This window comes from Channa argus, chromosome 14 (assembly GCF_033026475.1).
Source record: "Channa argus isolate prfri chromosome 14, Channa argus male v1.0, whole genome shotgun sequence".
Classification (NCBI taxonomy): Eukaryota; Metazoa; Chordata; class Actinopteri; order Anabantiformes; family Channidae; genus Channa; species Channa argus.
The window spans coordinates 8,752,805-8,772,243 of NC_090210.1; the positions used below are offsets into that span (position 1 = coordinate 8,752,805).

Here is a 19,439-nt window from a genome sequence, read left to right on the forward strand (position 1 = left end):
ACATTGCTTACTATACAATATATTGCCATCAGTCGTCAGATATCTCTAAGGGATGCATTATTTATTGTTCAGGGAGATTAACAGTCAGGCGCAACGGGGGCTCCTTCAACTGAAATCAAAAGGGTCCTCGGAGTAATTTTCGCTAACAAAGCAGCTTCCAAAATGTCGGGAGAGGTGTATCTCTTCTGGCTCCTTTCCTTTTTACAAACGGTGAGTGTATAAACATTGAGAATAAACAATGGCTGCCGCTTTCATAATATAATATATATATATATTATATTTTGGCAAGACATTTGGCGATTTAGTCAGCTGCCTAATGTTGTGTGCAGGTCTCTGAGCAGCATCCTTCTGTGACCGGGCTTCAAAATGACGTGGCTTATCGTCAAAACCCGTGTTCCCTAATGGGGAAGTGAACGCTCCTGTGCTTGTTTCTTAGCGAAAAGACTGTTATTATTTATAAATCACCGGGGATGTCGAAATGTATGTGTGGAAATACAAGCCCAAGCCTTTGTTGTACCAAATGTAACGTTAACGTCACTTATCGCCAAAGCTAACCAAAGATTAGTGTATATTTCCAGCCCTTAGGGGGAACCGATGGGGAGAGCGTAAACTGCAGGCTGTCAAAATCTAGTCCACAGAGATAAATACAGGATTTTGTGGCGAATCAAGATAATTTAGTTTTCCTTAATTCTGACAATGTATTTTTAGCGAAGACAGTGCACTTTAAAGGTTAGCTACACTTATTATTATTATTATTATTATTATTATTATTATTATTATTATTATTATTATTAGGCTAAGAGTGTGGGTATACTTGGTGCTGAAATCTTTTTTCATCGCTGTTTTGTTCGACCTTATACCACATAATCAGATCTAATGTTATTAAAGAGTTTAGTTGAAATCATTAAAAGCTAATATTTAACAGTTTAACATAATTTGGATAAAATACTAAACCTTTGGCTAATTAGATTACCAGGTGTTTTAGTGAATAGATGTAAATCTAAATTCTTTATGGCTTTTTGTTACAATATATGTAACTTTTAAAATTGCTGGGTTCAAGCAAGTGAACACTAAACTAGTTTAAGATATAACATTGTTGCACTGCCGGTTTGCACCCTGCTCTTCCCAACCACATGTCGAAGTGTCGCTGGGCAGGACACTGAACCCCCAACAACCCATCCCCTGCCATGCAGTGTTGGTACAAAGCCCGGTAGAAATTGAGAGGGTTGCATCAGGAAGGGCATCCAATGTAAAAACTGTGCCAAATCAACATGCCGACAAATGATATGCTGTGATGACTGTGAACTTGCAGGACAAGACTGCTAAAAACTGCTTAAAACTGCTGTCCTTTAGTTGTGGTTGCATGGAAAAAGTAAGATTACATATGGGTTCAATATGATGCGCAACGTGGCATTACTGTATTGTATTTCCAAAGTACTCACATGGCATTACGGTTTCCATCTCAGTTACATCAAGCACTTCTTCACTGTTCTTTTATTACTTTGTTAAATTGGTGATATTCATTTCTAATTTCAGGCTTGGTAATCGGTCACACATTTTCATCTTTCCCCATCTGCACATTAAAATTGAGAAAGCCCTATTCCTTTTCTAACCATATTCCCTCTATCTCCTCTCAAGCTGTCAGCGTTCGGTGCGGAGTTGTCGTCAGAGGCCTGCAGGGAGCTGGGCTTCTCCAGCAACCTGCTGTGCAGCTCTTGTGACCTGCTTGGGGAGTTCAGCCTCAACAAACTCCAGCCTGACTGCCGGCACTGCTGCCAGCAGGAGGCCCAGATGGAAATGCGGAAGGTAAAGGAAAGAACCGAGCTCACAGAACAGGCAAACAATAACTAATTGCCTGCTTAGATTCATTCACAGCATGTGGTGTGTTACATAAACTCAGGAAACACATCGCCTGAAACAAGCTTAACACAATTTCATCCAGTAAAACAATAAAATGAAAGGCACTTATTATTTTATGCTAAATGTCTTAGACTTGAGGGTAGTTGTTGGAGGTCCACTGCAGACTCCTACCAAGTCTGTAATGTGTGACATTTATTGACAGGATTGCATCCCCCGGCAATTGAGCTGCTACTAAAATGACCCAGTTTTAGTCTTCCTGTCACTACGGCTGTTGACACAGTTTGCAGCTGTGCATCAGATCTCAGCTGCCACACACAAACTGTGTCACTTGCTGTCTGTCTCAATCTATCTCTCTGGTGTTCAGAGTTGAGGCTTCTGAACCCTAGCTTGCCAATTCCCATAGTGTTGAAATGTAAAGTTTTGCTATAACAAGTGTTTTGTGTAACCACTTAGATGTTACGGTGTGCTCATACCTCTGGTGATTACAGCAAATTCAACACTACTCCCTAGTGAGCTCTGACAGATAAACATGGAGTCAAGTGGTGGTGGAAAAACAATGTAATTTTTTTTTCTTTGACTAAGCAAAGCCCCAAGAGCGTGTGTGGTATCCTAGCAACAGCACCTTGGAAAAATGCAGTGCACACCTCATTACACCTCTTGATGATAACTCTGTTTCAGACAGACACTTAAAGGAAAGATTACTCCTCTTCTTCCTCACAATTTAAATGAAAATGTCACTTGGAGGTGCAAGTGTCTGTCTTCAGCTGCTGTCTGAGTGTACCGATAGAAATGACGGTGTCACTAAGCACATTTTCTCCTCAGACAGCAATAATTATCTGCCTTAAGAATTCTTTTGGTCTTGCACTTGACATCTGGGCTGTGTCATTAAACCTTCAGAGAAATTGCTTATTGCATGGCCTAGACAATTACTAAGATTTACTGAGCATGGAGGACATTTCGGTTACTCATTTTCATATGTGTGCTTCACTGGAGAGCACTTGCGCATAGCAGTACCTTAGCTCCCCTGGGTGCCTTTTTTATGGTTTGTCTCGGGAGAGCAGGAGAACCTTTTGTGAGAGCTTCTGAGGTTTGTGTGGTGTAGAGTTGGGGACAGGAGCACAGGTAGTCTTCATTTCAGAGCTTTAAAGCCTTAAAGGTCTGACAGTATTATAGTTTTTTTTTTCTTATCAATAAATACCAATAAAAGGCCAAAACCACCAGTGAATTGATGCTACTAACTATCTGCATGCCACCGTTCTCATTCTTATGATAAAGCTCACAAAATGTACAATGTACTCCTATATGAGTAAAACAGCTAGATAAAAACAATTAAGTCCTAAAAAGCTATATACACAAAATTATTCCCTCTATTGCTTTTTCTATGATAATTTAACGTGTAAAGTTTAACAAGGCGTTCTTTTACAAACTTGGACACAGCTAAATTTAGCTGTGTTAAATCAAAACAATTGGTGTTGTGTTGATGTTCTCAGTTTGTACATAATCAGTCAACAATCTGTCTTAACTTTGGAAAGTACTTTATAAACCTTTGCAGTATAGCAAGCATCAGAAACTTCTTAAGAAATATTTGTTCAAGCCATGACCCACCTGGGTTGTGAAGATCAGACTTTAATAGTTAAGACCCAAATTTCTATGAGACTCATAGCTGATTCTCATCCCATCAAATGACTCCAATTTCCTATTAAAATGAATTGATAACTCAAGAAGTTCACAAATGTTTGCTTTACACAAATGAGTGCTGCATCCTTTTGCTTTTCAATTAAAAAAGAAGTGTAATTTGTTCAATTGGGTGTCCTTTCTGTATTGTTAGGACTTCTTTAGAAATAGAATAATGGAGACATGGAAAATGAAAACAATATATTGTCAGGAGTGTATACATAGCTAAAGTCTTGGAAAAAGTATACTTTCAATATTTGCTCTTAATTTTGAAAATGCTGATTGACAAGGTCATCAGCTGATCAAAAACATTTCAAAATGTTTTAATGCTTCAATGATTTCATGTTGAGTTGTCTATCATTTGTCTAGATTAGCCACAGAGTGATGATTCATTTCTGATCTGCCATGTGTGGTAAAATGAACGGCACAAAAATGTAATTTTAGCAGTGGCGGGTTGTTTACAGAAACACGGGAGAAATGAGGAGGAGAGGTTCTCAGCTTTGCCTGCTTAATTTAATTTGCTGTAAGAACCAGTCGACCGAACCATTAACCATCTTCCTTGAAACAGTGAGCAGCTCATGGTCCTGAGAAACTGCCGTGACACTCCAATTTCCTCTAACTTATTGTATATTGATGCTGGAGGTTTGATTACAAGTGAGCCTTGCACAAACTGCCATCCATCGGCATTGCTCCATATGCACAGGCTCACGGTTTAATGACCCCCAAGGAGATGCCCCGACACGTTTATGAATCAGTCTGTCCGAATCAAATTACTCCTCCAGGCCATGCGCCCTAACAGCAGCAGCAGGTTCAGTCTATTCTCTCTCTGTGTGTGGGCATCGATCGTAAAGGAAAACTCCTCACTGACTATTTTCTAATGTTTCTGTGCAGCTCTATGCTGGAGCCATTCTTGAGGTGTGTGGATGAAAACTGGGGAGGTTCCCTCAAGTCCAAGGTGAGTTTTCTCCAGTGACATGACTGTAGGTTGATCATAATCTGAACTGATGGTTCCTGAGAATGAGCTTGGGATTTAGTAGGTTCTTTGCCTGTATCGATTATGAATGAACAATGTATTCTCTTAAATCTTTTTCCAGCAGGTGGTCTTAAGAGCCTGAGGGCCAATTTTCAATCAAGCATTTGAAGGGTGTTTTTTTCTTTTGTTTGTTTGGTTTTTTTTGTTTTGTTTTATCTTCTGCATAGACCTCCCATCTCCACTCAGTGTAACATTTAGGTAACTCAGTGTTAGGTTATGTTGGTGGAGTTACAGCTGCTTCCCTCAGCAGGGGGGCAGGCTTCTAGACCCCATCTGTGCCATATGGCAGTCATTTGTATACTTCAGCTGTTGCCATGCTGTCATCTCAACGCTGTAAACACTGCATTCTCAGGAGGTTTTGCAGTTGTCACTCATTACAGGCCTTCTTACTAAAATAGAAAAGGCTAATTGACAGATTAATTACTTGACATTTGTCTTAACCAGTGTTTTTATCTCCTCAGCTTTTGTCAGGAGTGAAAAGCCAAAGATGTTCAAGGGTCTTCAGATCAAGGTGCAGATGATGAATTATGTTGATGTCTTACGCAATCTCATGATTACACACTTTAAGCTTTATCTGGAAAAATGTGATTTCAAGGATAAATCGGATTATGATGATCAGATGATTCCAAATATTTTTGAGTTTTTTTTCCTTTTGTATTGAGGGCAAATATGCTTTCCTAACAACGCTCTTGTATTTCTCCCTTTCCACTCTCCCAATCCTATGCTACAGTACGTGAGAGGCTCAGATCCTGTACTAAAGCTTTTGGACGATAACGGGAACATCGCTGAAGAACTCAGCATCCTCAAGTGGAACACAGACAGCGTTGAGGAGTTTCTAAGTGAAAAATTAGACCGAATATAGGTGCAGAAGACTCCAACTTCTTTTTTTTTTCTTTTTTTTTTTTTTAAGTCTTTACTAAATGGGACAGTTCACCGAAATCCTAAACAAAAACATATTTACTACTTCTTGTTTTATCTAGCACTGCAGATAAGTTTTCCTTAAAGTTACATGGCTGTGAGGTATCAGTTTGTAAGATTTCCTGTCTCTGACTTTAGTCAACTTAAATTTTGTTAGTTGTGGTCACTGGACTGAAAAATGTATATTATTCATCAACAACTTGTCTTTCCTGATGGTTTCCTGATTACTGTAGATAAACCCCCCACAGTGCCAACAGTATTCACTGGACACTTTTATGGAAAGATTCGCAAATGTAAATACAAATTTTCAAAGTTTTAAGGATCAAGGGTACAATTTGTCTACCCCACTTTGTTTTTGTTGGCTGTTTCTGGCATAAAGTCTTAAAACCTGAGCAAAATGAATTAAAAGTAACTGCAGGTCTACAAATTACTAGAGGCTACTGAGATTGTTTTTGCGTTTTAGATGAACTGGCTCCATTAGTTATTTACAATTTGTTCACAACTTGGCCAGGATAGATGGTTGTTAAACAATTGGTCTCAGTTTTTCTATCTGAAATCATGAGTTTCTTGTCTGGTTTGACCAAATATCGTATGTGAGAAAGGGAAGCAACACAATTGCCCCTCAAATAATGTAAAGATGGAGGAAACATGGATGTCATCTGTTTTGCTGGGTTTGAGGAGGTTTAACAATAGTACATCAAGACCTGTTTCGTTTTCTGTCTGTGGGAGTTTCCATCACCCCAATTGTTTGTTCAATATTATTTTATAATTATTTTTTTATAATGCTCAAAATGGATTGTAGTAGGAATGAATGGATCCTAGTTGCTTTCCACATGCAGATGTCTTTGCTGGGGCACATGTTAGTGAAGGCCTCACAGTAAACCAGTTTTGGGATGTGAAGTCTGATGTGTATTTGTGTTTTTGTGCATCTTCTGCGTTGAAGAGCAACTAGATTTATTTAGAATCTTTGTTTTCTGAGCAAATGAGGTTTAAATATGCAACAATAAACAAAGTGTCTGATGGTTTTCCTGTCCTGTTGTCCTTTTGTCTCACAGAAATTTCACACAATCACATTTGTGGTTCCTGAACAGATTAGTGCTTTGCCAATGCTTGTTGTCACAATTTAAACCAAAGGCATGGATGTGCTGATATCTAGTGGTCTGAAGTAGCACTGCATTTTGTGTTTTACTGGTGTGACACATGGGGACCCTACCTGCAAGGCTGCAAAATAATTTCCACATGCTTAGTCATCGGATTCCTATCATTTTGCATCTAAACTTAAAGATGCTGCTCAAGATATTTTAAGACGTATAAATCTGCTTTGAATTCTAATGTGTCTGAAAGTTTTTCCGCAATATGGTAAGTACTGTATTAAAATTTCTCAACATTTCTGCTCTATGTATGTTCCAGCAATGAAAACACATTTTGCACAGTGGAGGTAAAATAACCAATCTAAGTAACAATAAGCAAGACACATTTGACTGAAAGGGGACATTTCCAAAACTAATAACTGATACCTAACATCGTATGTTATGTATCAAGTAAGGTTTTTTTTTTTTTTTTTTTTTTTTTTTTAAAGATCTAATTAGATTTTATTTACCTCCAAATACAGGAACCGTCATGTCATTCTCTACACAGTCTTCTGAAAATAAAGAGGAACCAACAACCAGCATCTTCTGCTAAGGAAATATGCAGGATGCTGCTGCAAAAAAACGACACTACCTCTGTGAAATCTCTTTATTCAGTTCTAAAACATGTTCCACATTTATTATTCATCAGTGCAGGAAAGAGTTCCACTTTGCACACACACGCACTTCTAAAGTGAGTTTCATTTTCAGACATAAAAATAAAATGATTTAACAAAACCTTAGTTAAAAAAACATTCAATTACATACACTGTGCATTTATAAATATTTAGTAACCACTAAGATTTGCATGTGAAAACTAAATATTTTGCCACAGCCACTGGACTACTATAGTAATGTGATGTAATGTATAAGGCATTGCACACCTTTTTTTCTAAATTAAAGGTACAATAGTAACTATGCCTTTAAAGCAAATAAAAAAACATAAAACATGCTGGGAAAAGATCAAAGTACATGTCTTAGCAAACACAACCTGTCAGTGCTATAGGGCATGGCTAAAGTTACACATAACGGTCTCTCTTGGTGTCTTCTGAATTCTGATCACCTGGGACAGTTGTGCTGCGGGTCTGAGGTTTGTAAACAACCCCAGGGTACCTGAAAGACAGGAGGTAGCACAGGATGAATGTTCTGTCCAACAATTCTCTTGTGATTGTTTATCTTCTGAAAACAATTATGGGAAATAGTTGATGAGCAGGCATCTAGAAGTTCAAGTCCACCTCTTCCTTTACTATCACTGTAAATTTGTGAGGATTTACCGTGGTTTTTCATCTTTCACCATTTCCTTGAAAGCCAGGGATTTGAGAATGCCACCAATAAGCAGGACACCTCCTCCTATCCAACCAACAAACAGTGCAGGGCCAAATGTGTATCTGGCAAAGACAGAATACACACAGTTGTAGGTACAGCATGCACAGAATATGGAGACTATTAAAAAACAAGCAAAAATAGTAAATTTTTATGTCCTACGTGGGCATTCCCCCCATTCCCCCCATTCCTCCACCCATCCCCATCCCTCCCTCCATCATTCCTCCTCCATATCCTCCTCCATAGTTGTTGTAGGTAGACATCCTGAAACTGGTCACAATCTGATTAGCGTAGATAGAAGCTCCTGCAATGCCACACAGTCCTGAAGGAGAGTTACACAGAGACATAGAGAGGTTAGTGTTAAGCTTGAAAAGCAAATCTAACGTCACTTCCACTGTTTTTAATCACTTTTGAAAAACAATGGAGGTATATGGCAGATAAATAAGTTAAAATCAGGTTCTGCATCCACAGACATGAATGAGCGGAAGCAATTCATAGTTGGTTTTAGTCCTTTATGGGATTTGTTTTGAGTAACAAGAACATAGCAAATCACCATCCTTATTCTTCAATTATGAGAGTGTACAAACAAATGATAGGACTCCTAATAACCTCTGAAGGATTTGTCAGATTCTCCTTTTCAACCTGAGTCATTTTTATCTAAACTTCTACCCATACCGGCAATGATGAACATGATGCCAGCAGTGAGGCTCATCTTGCCCTTGGTGGTGTCTGCCATGCTGTTTATCGTGAGGCACTTCAGGGAGAAAACTGATACCACCGCTCCGAGCACACTCAGCACCACACCTACTATCATCAGGGCCCGCACAGCCTGGAAGGTACCTGGGTGACATAGAACACATACAGAGAGGCGTTACATTAGTAAAGTGATATTGGATGTTTCCAGGGCTGATCTAGGACACCAAATTCTCAAGTCAACCACACACACAGAAAAAAGACGGAAAATAAAGTCTCCAAAATGTACATAAAATGTAACATATTTTAAGAGACTGAACCAAAAAATACTGTAATCAGCCTAGGGTTAACATCCACCCCATGTTACTTTCCCAAAACGTTAATAAACTCTTCCAAAATCTTCTTCATTACAGAACCTGAATCTATGTCCTCAATGAGAGCAACAGTTTGATAATGCCTAAAACATTCTCCAAAATGTTTTACTGGTTAGGATTCTTTCTTAACTCTGTATTGACAAAAAAGGGGTTCAATTAAAACATTTTGTTTACAGAGGAAGAGTTCAAATTTGTTTGTCAAACCTTTTATTGCAAGTTTGCAATTGTTTTAATTTTGACAAACATATTTAATTTGATAATATGGTTCTCCTTCAGCAGGCTTCATGTAGGAACCTGCCCTTTGGATGTTGTTTGTTCTATCTCTGATAACTGTGTTGACTGAGTCTCGGCCGTCTGTCCATTACAGTGAATACAATGCACCGGTGCTCATGCAAACAATGATAAGAGCAGGCTTAACACTGAAACAAGGAAGTTGACAGAAACCAAGAGTAAAAATAATTTTATAAAATTCAGATTTATTCTTTTACTTTAAGAAAAAGTCCTTATCAAACATTATGTTCCACCAATAATTTTTAATGCCCTTTATCAACCCATTCAACTCTTTTTGTCATTGCAGTTTCCCTTCAATTGCCCTAAAAAGATTCCACACTTAATAAAAATATAAAATATGACTTGTAGAATTTAGTCACTGCTTTTGAGTGAAAGTCTGTTTTTAAACGTATGTTATTATTTAATATTCCTATTAAAAAGATGGCACTGGCTGCTCATTGTCCTTTTTGTTTTACAGCATGTTTTACAAACTTGAGGCCTACTGTACGTTCTTTACACATGTCAACATGGAACCTGTGAAACTGAATGAGAATAATCTCTTCATCTTAAAATTTCATTTAAAACTAGTTTGGACTATTATTCAGCAAACATCTAAAAATTGTCCTTCAAGAGCAGAGATGTGGGTGTCCAGACTGTGTTAATCTCCTTTAAAAAATCCATGAGGCTGTGAAGGACACTCCAAAGTGAAGGAGAATAATTCTGGACACAGTCTGACCATGGGTAACTGTTAGGAAGGTTAATTTAAATCGTGTGTCATACCTGAGAAGCCAAGAAGGCCATACAGTGGACGGCACTCAGTAAGTCCAGATGAAGTGGTCTCACAGTCTTGCCACAGACCTTTGTAGGTGTAAACAGATGTCACCACTTCCCCCTGCCTGTCCTTGACACTCCAGTTGTTCATGGCAGTGGCTGCGATGAGTCCTGCTGCACCGATTAGGCCCAAAATAAATCCACCGTTCTGTAGAACTGAAGGCGCCATTGTCGTCTTTTCCTTTAGAGATTAGACCATATACTCAAACACACAGTGTCTATTTGCAGGATGGTTTGTGCCCACTTCTAACAAATAGATCCTAATACCGTAACCGTAGCTGCATATGTGGAAAAGTCGAGAATGAATGTGCTGTGTGCAGGTGGAGAATTAAACAGGGCAAAATGGCACTTCGTATTAATGGTGGCGTTGGGTGGAGGTGGTTGGGTGTCACACAGTGGGTGATACAGTAGCATGGGCTGGGCTGCCTGGTGTTAAGAGGTGTGGACACACTGGTGATAGGAGCACCTGGCACCTAAATGAGAACTTGCTATTCAAATGTAAACACAGGAAACTTAAACGCTGATTCTGTTGGCCTTTCCAACCTTTGGTCAGTGAGTAACTTATCATTGCTAATCCCAACAACTTTACAAACTAAAGAATGATGCAGTGCTGCATGCAAATACTGAGAGATGAGGCAGAGTGAGTGAAGTAGGAAGGAAGGCAAACAAAACAACACACATGACTCTCATGGAGAGTCTCACTTATGGTACGATCCATATTGAAGTTTGTTTTATTTTACTTTAAACGGAGATACGCCAAACCAGAAATGTAAAACATTATACCAAAGCATAATGGTGGCAAAGAGTAAAGGTAAAAATCTCCCCAAATCCCCTCTGGTCAGGGGCCAAACATGGTGACATGACTGTAGCATTAACAGTCAGATTGTTTCATACAGGATTGTTGCATTATGATGATGATGATGATGACGCATTATGAGTTGCTGTACATTGTGACTAAAGCGAAGTGGTTTCAGTGTGATGAATTATTCCCTGTTACTACTGTAAAACAAACAGAACTTCAAATGATTTCCATGATTTAACTTCTCACCTTTATCACTTTGTCAACAACTGGGGTGGAGAGAAGTTTCTATTCTTCTCTTATCACCTGCCTGGCTCTCGTAGCCACTCAAATGGACACCCACAACAAAACTACTACTTACCAAACATGAAGGGACCAGAACTAAATAGAAATGTCTGTATAAATAGGAACAGGTCAGGTCTGTAAACTACATGAGAACACTTTGCTCTGACAACAAACCTCCCCAGATTTATTTTTTATTAACATTGAATTAATTAATTAAGTCTGACATAAATTGACATCAGAGAGACAGTAAAAAAGTTATAAGATCCTGAATACAAATTGTAATATGAATAATAATTAACTTCACATTAACATTGTTCATCGAATAATAACCGACACACTGATGCGATTGCATGGTTGTTGTCTAAATATTTATAACTAACATTATTAGAAAATCCTTCAGAAAAACATCTATCACCTCCACTTCAAACTTAAATTTAAAAAACAGGTCGACATTTTGGGACATACATACTGGGTGGGGGGACAAACAGGTGTTACTGAATCAAAAACAATAAATTGGACATTATTTCACTCTTGCAAGATTCCTAAAAAGAATACAAATAAAGAACTTTCTCAACTGTTGTGTTGAGTTGTGATCAGCAAAGGTAATACTGCATTGTGCAGGGTAAATGTTATTTCAGTATGTCTTGACTTTATCACTTTAAAATATCACTAATATGTGTTTAATCATTATTTACACTATAAAGCAAATGATAGGGACTTGTAGTGTGTCTTGGTGCTCAGTAATAGGAGAGCAGCTATTCGTGATGTTTTGCATTACTTTCAATGTCTGTAAAAACTTGATCAAAACCAACAAAACAACAGTGTGAAATCCGCTGAAAGAAAACACCCATAGAAAGGCTCAGTTCTTACACGGGGAGCTCCTGCATGTGCGCAAACTTTTTCTGTTGTGACCATGCGTCTTCGTCTCTCACAAGCTGGAGCTGGGTGAAGTAAACGAGTCCATGCCGCTCTTAGTCATCCCTCCAGGGAAGAGTATATAAGCCACATGAGGCTGTAGACTGGCTGCAGACCAGGCGCTACAGTTACATGGCACTACGTATCCTGGGGTAGAGGGTGACGGGTGGGTGTGAGTGTGCTGTCCGGGGCAAACCAGACCACCAATTCCCCCATTCTGACATCCAAAAGTGTAAGGCAGAGCGCCTGCGGCCAGATTGTGCGGGATCTCCGCCCCACGCTGAACAGCTCCGGTGCTGAACTGCGCCAGTGGCTCCAGGAGCGAGAAGGACGAGGAAGAGGAGGAAGAGGCGGCAGGAGCGAGCAGGGCTCTGGCTTTATCCCCGGGGACGAGAAAGGAGTCCATTGAAAATCCCACTGGCTCTCCGAGTAAAGAAGGGAGCGGGAAAACGAAACGGTCCCTCTTCAGGAGACTTTTGGGTTTTCGCCGGGGTCTGTACTTGTAGTCCGGGTGCTCCTTCATGTGCTGAGCCCGCAGCCTCTTTGCCTCGTCGATGTACGGACGTTTCTCAACTTCTGAGAGCAGCTTCCACTCCGCACCGAGTCTCTTGCTGATTTCAGAGTTGTGCATCTTCGGGTTTTCCTGGGCCATCTTTCTTCTCTGGCCTCTGGACCAGACCATGAAGGCGTTCATGGGTCTCTTGATGTGATCTAAAGATTTTGCCATTTCAGGAAGTGTCACATTCATTAAAATACACCCAGGTCCCACTTTAAATTAAGTCACCTCTCCAGAAATATCATTCTCCTCTCGTGCGTAAAAGGAAACGTGCTGAGTGAAGAAATCTTTTTGTCAGTATCTCTACTAAGAATATAGTAAAAAAACGTAATTCCCCAGTGGCTGAAGCATTTGCACCAAGTGGAACTGAAAACTCCATAAAGTGCAAACCCTGGGTGCATGAATGGGAGTCACACAAGACCAAGTTGGAAGCTTGATATGGACGATTCGGGGCATGTCAGCCACTCATCACCACACCACTGTCACGGCGGACCAAGCCAATGGGAATGAGAGAGAGCACTGTAATCCCTTTGCAAAAAGTGACTGTACAACATTTCTCTTTCTCCCTCTCCAACATTTTGTCGCTCCAAAGCTCTACTGAGACAAATGCAGGCAGGCAGGAAACCAGGAGAAAAGTAATCTATAGCATAACATTGGCGGAAAACTAGAGATTCAAAGGACTACGTGGAAGCTGTTTTGCACCACAGCTGCATTGACCTGTACTAATCCATGTGACTCATTTGCTCCATAATGAAGTTCTCAGAGGACGTTGCTGTAATTTAACCATATGAAACAGTCTTATTAAACTCGGGGTAGTAGAAAGGATTATACAAATACTGAGGTTAAAACTTTAAATGCAAAGACATTTGATTAATATTTAGATGTTTCTTATATTTAACAGAAAAATGCACAAGCCTTTTAAAGGAAAGCCTCTAAATAACAATAAACTAACATATCGTCAGTAATTGCACAATTCCTTCCCTGAAACATGATATTATTACATTAGGAAATGTTTCTGTTTAAATGCCATTGTCAACACTAAATGTTTTTTCAAACCTCTGAAAGAGCCTCTTTAAGCTACCAGGCTGCAATAAAATGACGGTGAATGAAAAAAGTTGAAAAAGTAGTGTGATTAAAATACTGCTAAAACCCATGTAGTTAGTGAAACACCTCAAAATTCAAAGTAGAGACAGCTGCATATGGTCCTGCAAGTCATGAAATGAAAAAAGTCGATAACTCAGTATTTAAAAACAATAGCATTAACTCAATTCTACTGTACCTTCTGCCTCCGTTTTCAGCCTCACTTTTAAAAAAGGTAGTGTCCATAGTCTGCAAATATATTGACTGTGGTTATAATTTATTGGCCAGGATCACCTATGATCATCTGCTTTAACTACATTATCTATTTTTGAAATGGCACCTCACCAGGGTACTGTGTGCACACTGCTACTCAGTAGAAATGCAGATGTGTATGAGTAAATATGTATGAAGTAAATACTCAAAAACGTAATTTAAATAGGAGAATTCGCCACCACCTTTCTGGGTGTCTAAAAAGTAGCTTCCGGTGCTGAAGTGGCTTCTGTAAAAAGGATTATTAACATGACAGAAGCATGATGAGCTTCTCTGTAGACAGATCTGTGGAGGATAGTTGCAGCTCTGAGTTTAGATTTTGTTAGGAGAGATAAACTCAGATATCAGGCGATATTTCATTTACCTCCCACAATCAAAGGCACCACAGACCACTTCAAAGGCTAAATAAATGGACATAGAAGATCCAGAGGTGCACACTGCATCAGTGGTGGTGATGATAAGACATTTTCAGAGGATTTTTTTCCCCCTCCAGGTTTCCTTAGGGCAGAGAGGCTGGTGGGATAAAGTGATTGGCAGCAGGGGTCAGACGTTGATCTGCCTCCTCGTTGCTCTGCTGTTATCTGCTGTGCTGTGCGTTCAGTCCCAGCACACAGGAAGCAGGCCACCACCACCCAACAGAGACAATGATTAGTTCCACAGAGGGACTGTGTTTTCAAGAGTTTGCAACACTGAAGAGAAAAACTACCTGAGAACAACAACATGAGAGGTGGAATACATGAAGGGAAGTACAAAGAAATAATCTTTTCCTCTGTCATTTGTCAAGATTTATTTGTGTTCTGCACCAAGTTTTTCAGCTGTTTTACTTTTTCAGCTGTTAAAAACATGTTTTGTGTACTAGTCTGTGTTTGGTGTGACTTCTAAGAAAGGGCAGCATTTCAGCTTTGGAGATGAGTGGGGGAAAAATGGGTAATAAGAAAAACTGCCAGCAGCACAAAATGGCTGTCGTAATCCGGTTATCCCCCAGGCTCTAAAGATACTGGTCCTCTCCTTAGGAGTCTATCTTTTCTTCTTATGTCAAAACTGTCCTCCATGCACTCAGGTGGATTAAGGAGTCACGCTATAGAAAAAAATGGACAGGTACAGAAAGACCTGCGGGTTAAAAAGGAAATGAAAGAAGAACATAGAAACAGGTTGGGGCACATGGGATGGGGGAGCATGCCAGTTTCTGAAAAGTGACTCTGTCAAGGCAAAACAGGAAACAATGACTATTCCTACTAATGAAAGAATAATAAGTGATTAAGTGAATAATATTTCATAATTCATGTCTCTTAATCTTGTGTAATTCCTTTTTTTCTCTGATTGGATGAAGAGTTTGACAACTGTATTGTTTACTGATGCTGCTGTATATTAATGTCAGGTTACAGCATTTTGAGCAGCTCCTCAGGATTGTGTACCTTTAAATGTATTCTGAGTAGATTACATTCTGGACACATTATATAATCTTTTATTGTTGAAACAGACCTGAACCAGGACTGTCTCACATGGCTGCTCCAAAACACGACACTGCTGTAGCATTTCCAGGTGAAACAATCAGCGATTAATTAGGAAATTAAAATAGATTTTAAAATTCAGATCAGAAAAAAATAAACAAAATAAACTATTAATCAGAGTTCCTACATTTGTTGTTGTCTTTGTTTTCCTCATAACATTGAATACTGGTGGTTTTATTTGGCTTTTTTGTCAAGCAATTACAACAAAAAGACTGTTTTGTGTCAAAACAGATCTCTTTGAAGTAAATTATGTAAAACTATAAACCAAAAAATAACTAAATGTATTCACTCATAACTCACCTAAATCATGACTGGTGCAAGTGGTTTCTAAAGTTAAATTAAGATCAATGATCAGAGTGCACGGAATGTGTTTTAAGCATTATCGTATACACACACCTGTATCTGGAAGGTTCAGTTAATGGTGAATCAATGTCCTGGCCATAATCTACAACATCAAGATAAAAGCACACTCAACTCTGACAGGTCCGACAATCAACTCTGTTAAAAGCACAAGGCGGTGGATGGATACAGGAACTTTTCTAAGCAAGTGAATCTCCCTTGGGCAAACTTTACATCCATCCTTAAGAGATGGATGGAATGTGGCACAGGTATAAAGTCTACATTACCTAAAGCGGGCACTGCATGACCACAACAGCAATAGTTAGATAGAAAAAAGAAATAAACATTGGCAGAAAAGAACATGGTACCAGTCTATAGAAGCAGACTTAAGCCAATAGCCTCAACTCCAGATCAGTGGGCACATTAAAGTAAAACCTGCCAGGATCTTAGAACTGTGAAGTAAAAACAACAACACACTTTTACTTCAAGAGAATCCATCACCTGACTTCTATTATTGTATAGTGAAATGGTGAATGGGATTTTCATCTGATTATTTGAAAAGTTCAGATGCACTCATACTTTAAATTTTGTCATTTCAGCTCCAAATAAATACACTAAAATCCAAAAACTACATTCAAGTCTAACAAGACTTTCTGACACTTCTGAACAGTCTATTAGGAAACATTTCAGGAGGAAAATCCTCCAGATTTTCAGTGCTCTCGGGCGGATTTCACTAAATCTTACGCTTATTTTCATGATACTTAGGAAAAGTAAAGTGGTTTAATGGCTTTCCTCTTGACACATTGGTGGTGGAATATGCTTTGGCTTGGTCGCAGATAGCTTCAATCCTCAGAGGTTCAGAAAGAGAGAAAGATGAGTGTGAGTGTGTATGTGTGTGCTTTTGGGTAGGGGGGGGGGGGGGGGGGGCTGGGGGGATCTGCTCGTCTCTGCCTTCTGGTACTTTCATAAGGCCCCATCTAGGCTAAATTAATACACTTCCTCCCACATCTAAGGATAAACCGGAGGGCCACATTAACAGCCAACTTGTACTACAACCGAGTCAGCAGTCATTGAGATACATTTGCAACCAGGCATTGTCAGCGACTCAGTGCCACAGAGGCTGGAGATTTAAAATGTCCTGCAGTAAATAAAGTGTTGCTTGTAAAGTAAAACGTGCCAGCTAAGCAGGCGGCTGCTTAGTGCAAGTGAGAGACACGTTAAGGGAACAATGATGGTGATGTGATGGAGAGAGGATGAAACTGAAGCAGGGGTTATAAGCATTTTGTAATTCTGGATTCACTGAATTTAGACAATAGAAGGAAACATTCACTTAAATTACTGACGTAATGATTCTAATGTTTACATTATCTGCAGGCTAACAAAAACAAATGAGATGAGTTTTTACTCAACTTTACATTTATTTATTGTCATTTACAATTTTTTATCGAGTAATCATTCATAGAATCCATCACTTCTTTTTTTTTTTGATGAGGTTATCATATTTTTAGAAAGTCTTTTAAAGTGCAGCCAGCCAGGAACATATTTTACTTAATTACGTGTATTATTAGACCAGCAATCATAATTTAAACCACTGGCAACAGTCCTGTTATACATAGAGATTGCTATTTTTGTTATTCTTATTAGTGTATACTGAAAACTTTTTAAATCAATAGGCATGGCTTGATAAGCCCACAATGATTGTGTAAAAAAATCTATGAAGCAGAATATTGCAAAAACATGTGGTATCCAAGAAAGTGGAAATACAGGAGCCATTAAAAGATGTGCAAAAATATTCATATAGTCCTGTGTATTTCAATTTCCTCTGAGGACTTTTTTTTAGGAAGAATGATCAGATTTTTACTCTTTTTCAGGATTTAATATATATTATATTAAGAGAAACTATAGTATGAAGCCACAAATGACAGAGCAAGATGCGTTTATGGAAATAATGGCAGTAGCATAGCCCCTGCACTGGTATTTACCAAGAAATTAAGTCCTTGACTTGTGGCTGTCCCGAGCGATAGTGGAGCAGAGATGCTGTCACAACAGCAAAGCCCTGTTGTATAGGTAAAATAATGTTAGCTTAAAAAAAATCCCACATTTTAAGATATGTCAATACCTGAAGTTTACTCCTACGTTGTCATCTTAATAGTCCGTGACACTGCAGTTGATGTTAGCCCTGAGGAGTCGTCCTGGTTTAAAGGCTGAGGCTAGCATACGCTAATGTTAAGGTTAACTGATGTCTATAATTATTTAATTTTATTTTTGTCCTTTCGGCTTATCCCGTGAGTTCAGGGTCTCCACAGTGGATCATTGTCCGCATGTTGATTTGGCACAGTGTTTTTTTTTTTACGCCGGATGCCCTTCCTGATGCAACCCTCCACAATTTCTACCGGGCTTGTACCGGCACTGCACTGCTGGGGATGGGAGACGGCTGTTGGGGTTTCAGTGTCTTGCCCAGAGACACTTACCCGGGACTGGAAATCGACCCTGTGGTCCGTGGCCAACTGTCTTACAAACTGAGCTACAGCCGACGCCCTTATCACAAAAAGTAAGTTCTAGGTTTTAATGTCTTTTTCACGGATAGCGTTACTTAACATTGAAGTAAATCTCCTTTACCAGTTTTTACTTTCTTCAGTAGACTGACGTAACTCAAGTAAGCGAACGTGCTCCCTAAGTTGGGTTACCATAGTAACCACGCTTCATGACGTACGACATTTTCATAGTCCCCTTCCCCTCTCCCCCCATCCCCCCACCCCCCCACCCCACATACCCTCCACCTCTTCACAATTACCACTATCACCCTAAACACTTAGCGTCGAGGTATTGTAATAATCGTTCTTGCGATCGCGCCGCGATGTACACGCTTTCCCGCTGCAATTTATTGCCTACGTTCCGCTGTAATGCCCGCGTTGCCGCGAAGAGATCAACATAACACGTTGTGAAGACCATACATGTGCCAGTTGAGGGTTGTGACGTTTTAAAGTTAATATTTATTTCTGACCAACTGCAGGACTACAAACAAAGTGCAAAAATACATTCACTTTGTGTTTAAAAAAATTCTGGGCTCGTCCGGGATTTGAACCCGGGACCTCTCGCACCCAAAGCGAGAATCATACCCCTAGACCAACGAGCCACATGTATTACCTGTCACACTTTTTATATAAATATAGTCTCATGACCATATATAAAATACAGGTTATAATGTTAAATGATGGAAGTCATTGTCTATTATAAGACAGACATTTAGAGTAGCAGTAAAAGTTAGTCACAGATTCCACAGTTGGCTATTTAGCTTGTTACAGTACAAAATGCACAATGCCTTGTGAATGGTATGACAATGACCCAGTATGCCCAATAGTTTGAGTATAACCCCTGAAAGGAATTATCGGATTTATATTTTTGATTTTATAAATTTCTTTAGGTATATATAATTGGAAAATGATGGTTGGACAAGTAATAACGAACTCGACAAGAACAGAACTGTCCCAGAATGCAGTTTAAATCAATTATTTTAAAGCGATATTCCACTATATCGTAGTAATCAAACAGACTATCCTAATTCTAATTTTAAAATGTGA

At 39.2% G+C, this 19,439-nt stretch overlaps 3 protein-coding genes and 1 non-coding gene across 4 annotated transcripts; 1 reads left to right on the forward strand and 3 right to left on the reverse strand.

Moving 5' to 3' along the window:
* The first annotated feature begins 52 nt into the window (after positions 1–52).
* Positions 53–6,510, forward strand: selenof (selenoprotein F). The gene is made up of 5 exons (XM_067474468.1): positions 53–210; positions 1,639–1,806; positions 4,426–4,489; positions 5,029–5,078; positions 5,298–6,510. The coding sequence occupies exons 1-5, from the start codon at positions 163–165 to the stop codon at positions 5,427–5,429; spliced, it is 462 nt and encodes a 153-aa protein (XP_067330569.1). The 5' UTR covers positions 53–162; the 3' UTR covers positions 5,430–6,510.
* A 714-nt stretch (positions 6,511–7,224) lies between these two features.
* On the reverse strand, positions 7,225–10,476 carry cldn18 (claudin 18). The gene is made up of 5 exons (XM_067475765.1): positions 10,053–10,476; positions 8,611–8,775; positions 8,098–8,257; positions 7,887–8,000; positions 7,225–7,725 (listed from the first exon to the last, which is right to left on the reverse strand). Exons 1-5 carry the CDS (start codon positions 10,270–10,272, stop codon positions 7,632–7,634), a joined length of 753 nt encoding a protein of 250 aa, XP_067331866.1. The 5' UTR covers positions 10,273–10,476; the 3' UTR covers positions 7,225–7,631.
* A 387-nt stretch (positions 10,477–10,863) lies between these two features.
* Positions 10,864–13,066, reverse strand: LOC137098406 (transcription factor SOX-14). The gene has a single exon (XM_067474628.1). The coding sequence runs from the start codon at positions 12,848–12,850 to the stop codon at positions 12,116–12,118; it is 735 nt and encodes a 244-aa protein (XP_067330729.1). The 5' UTR covers positions 12,851–13,066; the 3' UTR covers positions 10,864–12,115.
* A 5,856-nt stretch (positions 13,067–18,922) lies between these two features.
* trnap-ugg (transfer RNA proline (anticodon UGG)) lies at positions 18,923–18,994 on the reverse strand. The gene has a single exon. It is a non-coding gene; the product is annotated as a tRNA-Pro (tRNA).
* Between the last annotated feature and the right edge of the window lie 445 nt (positions 18,995–19,439).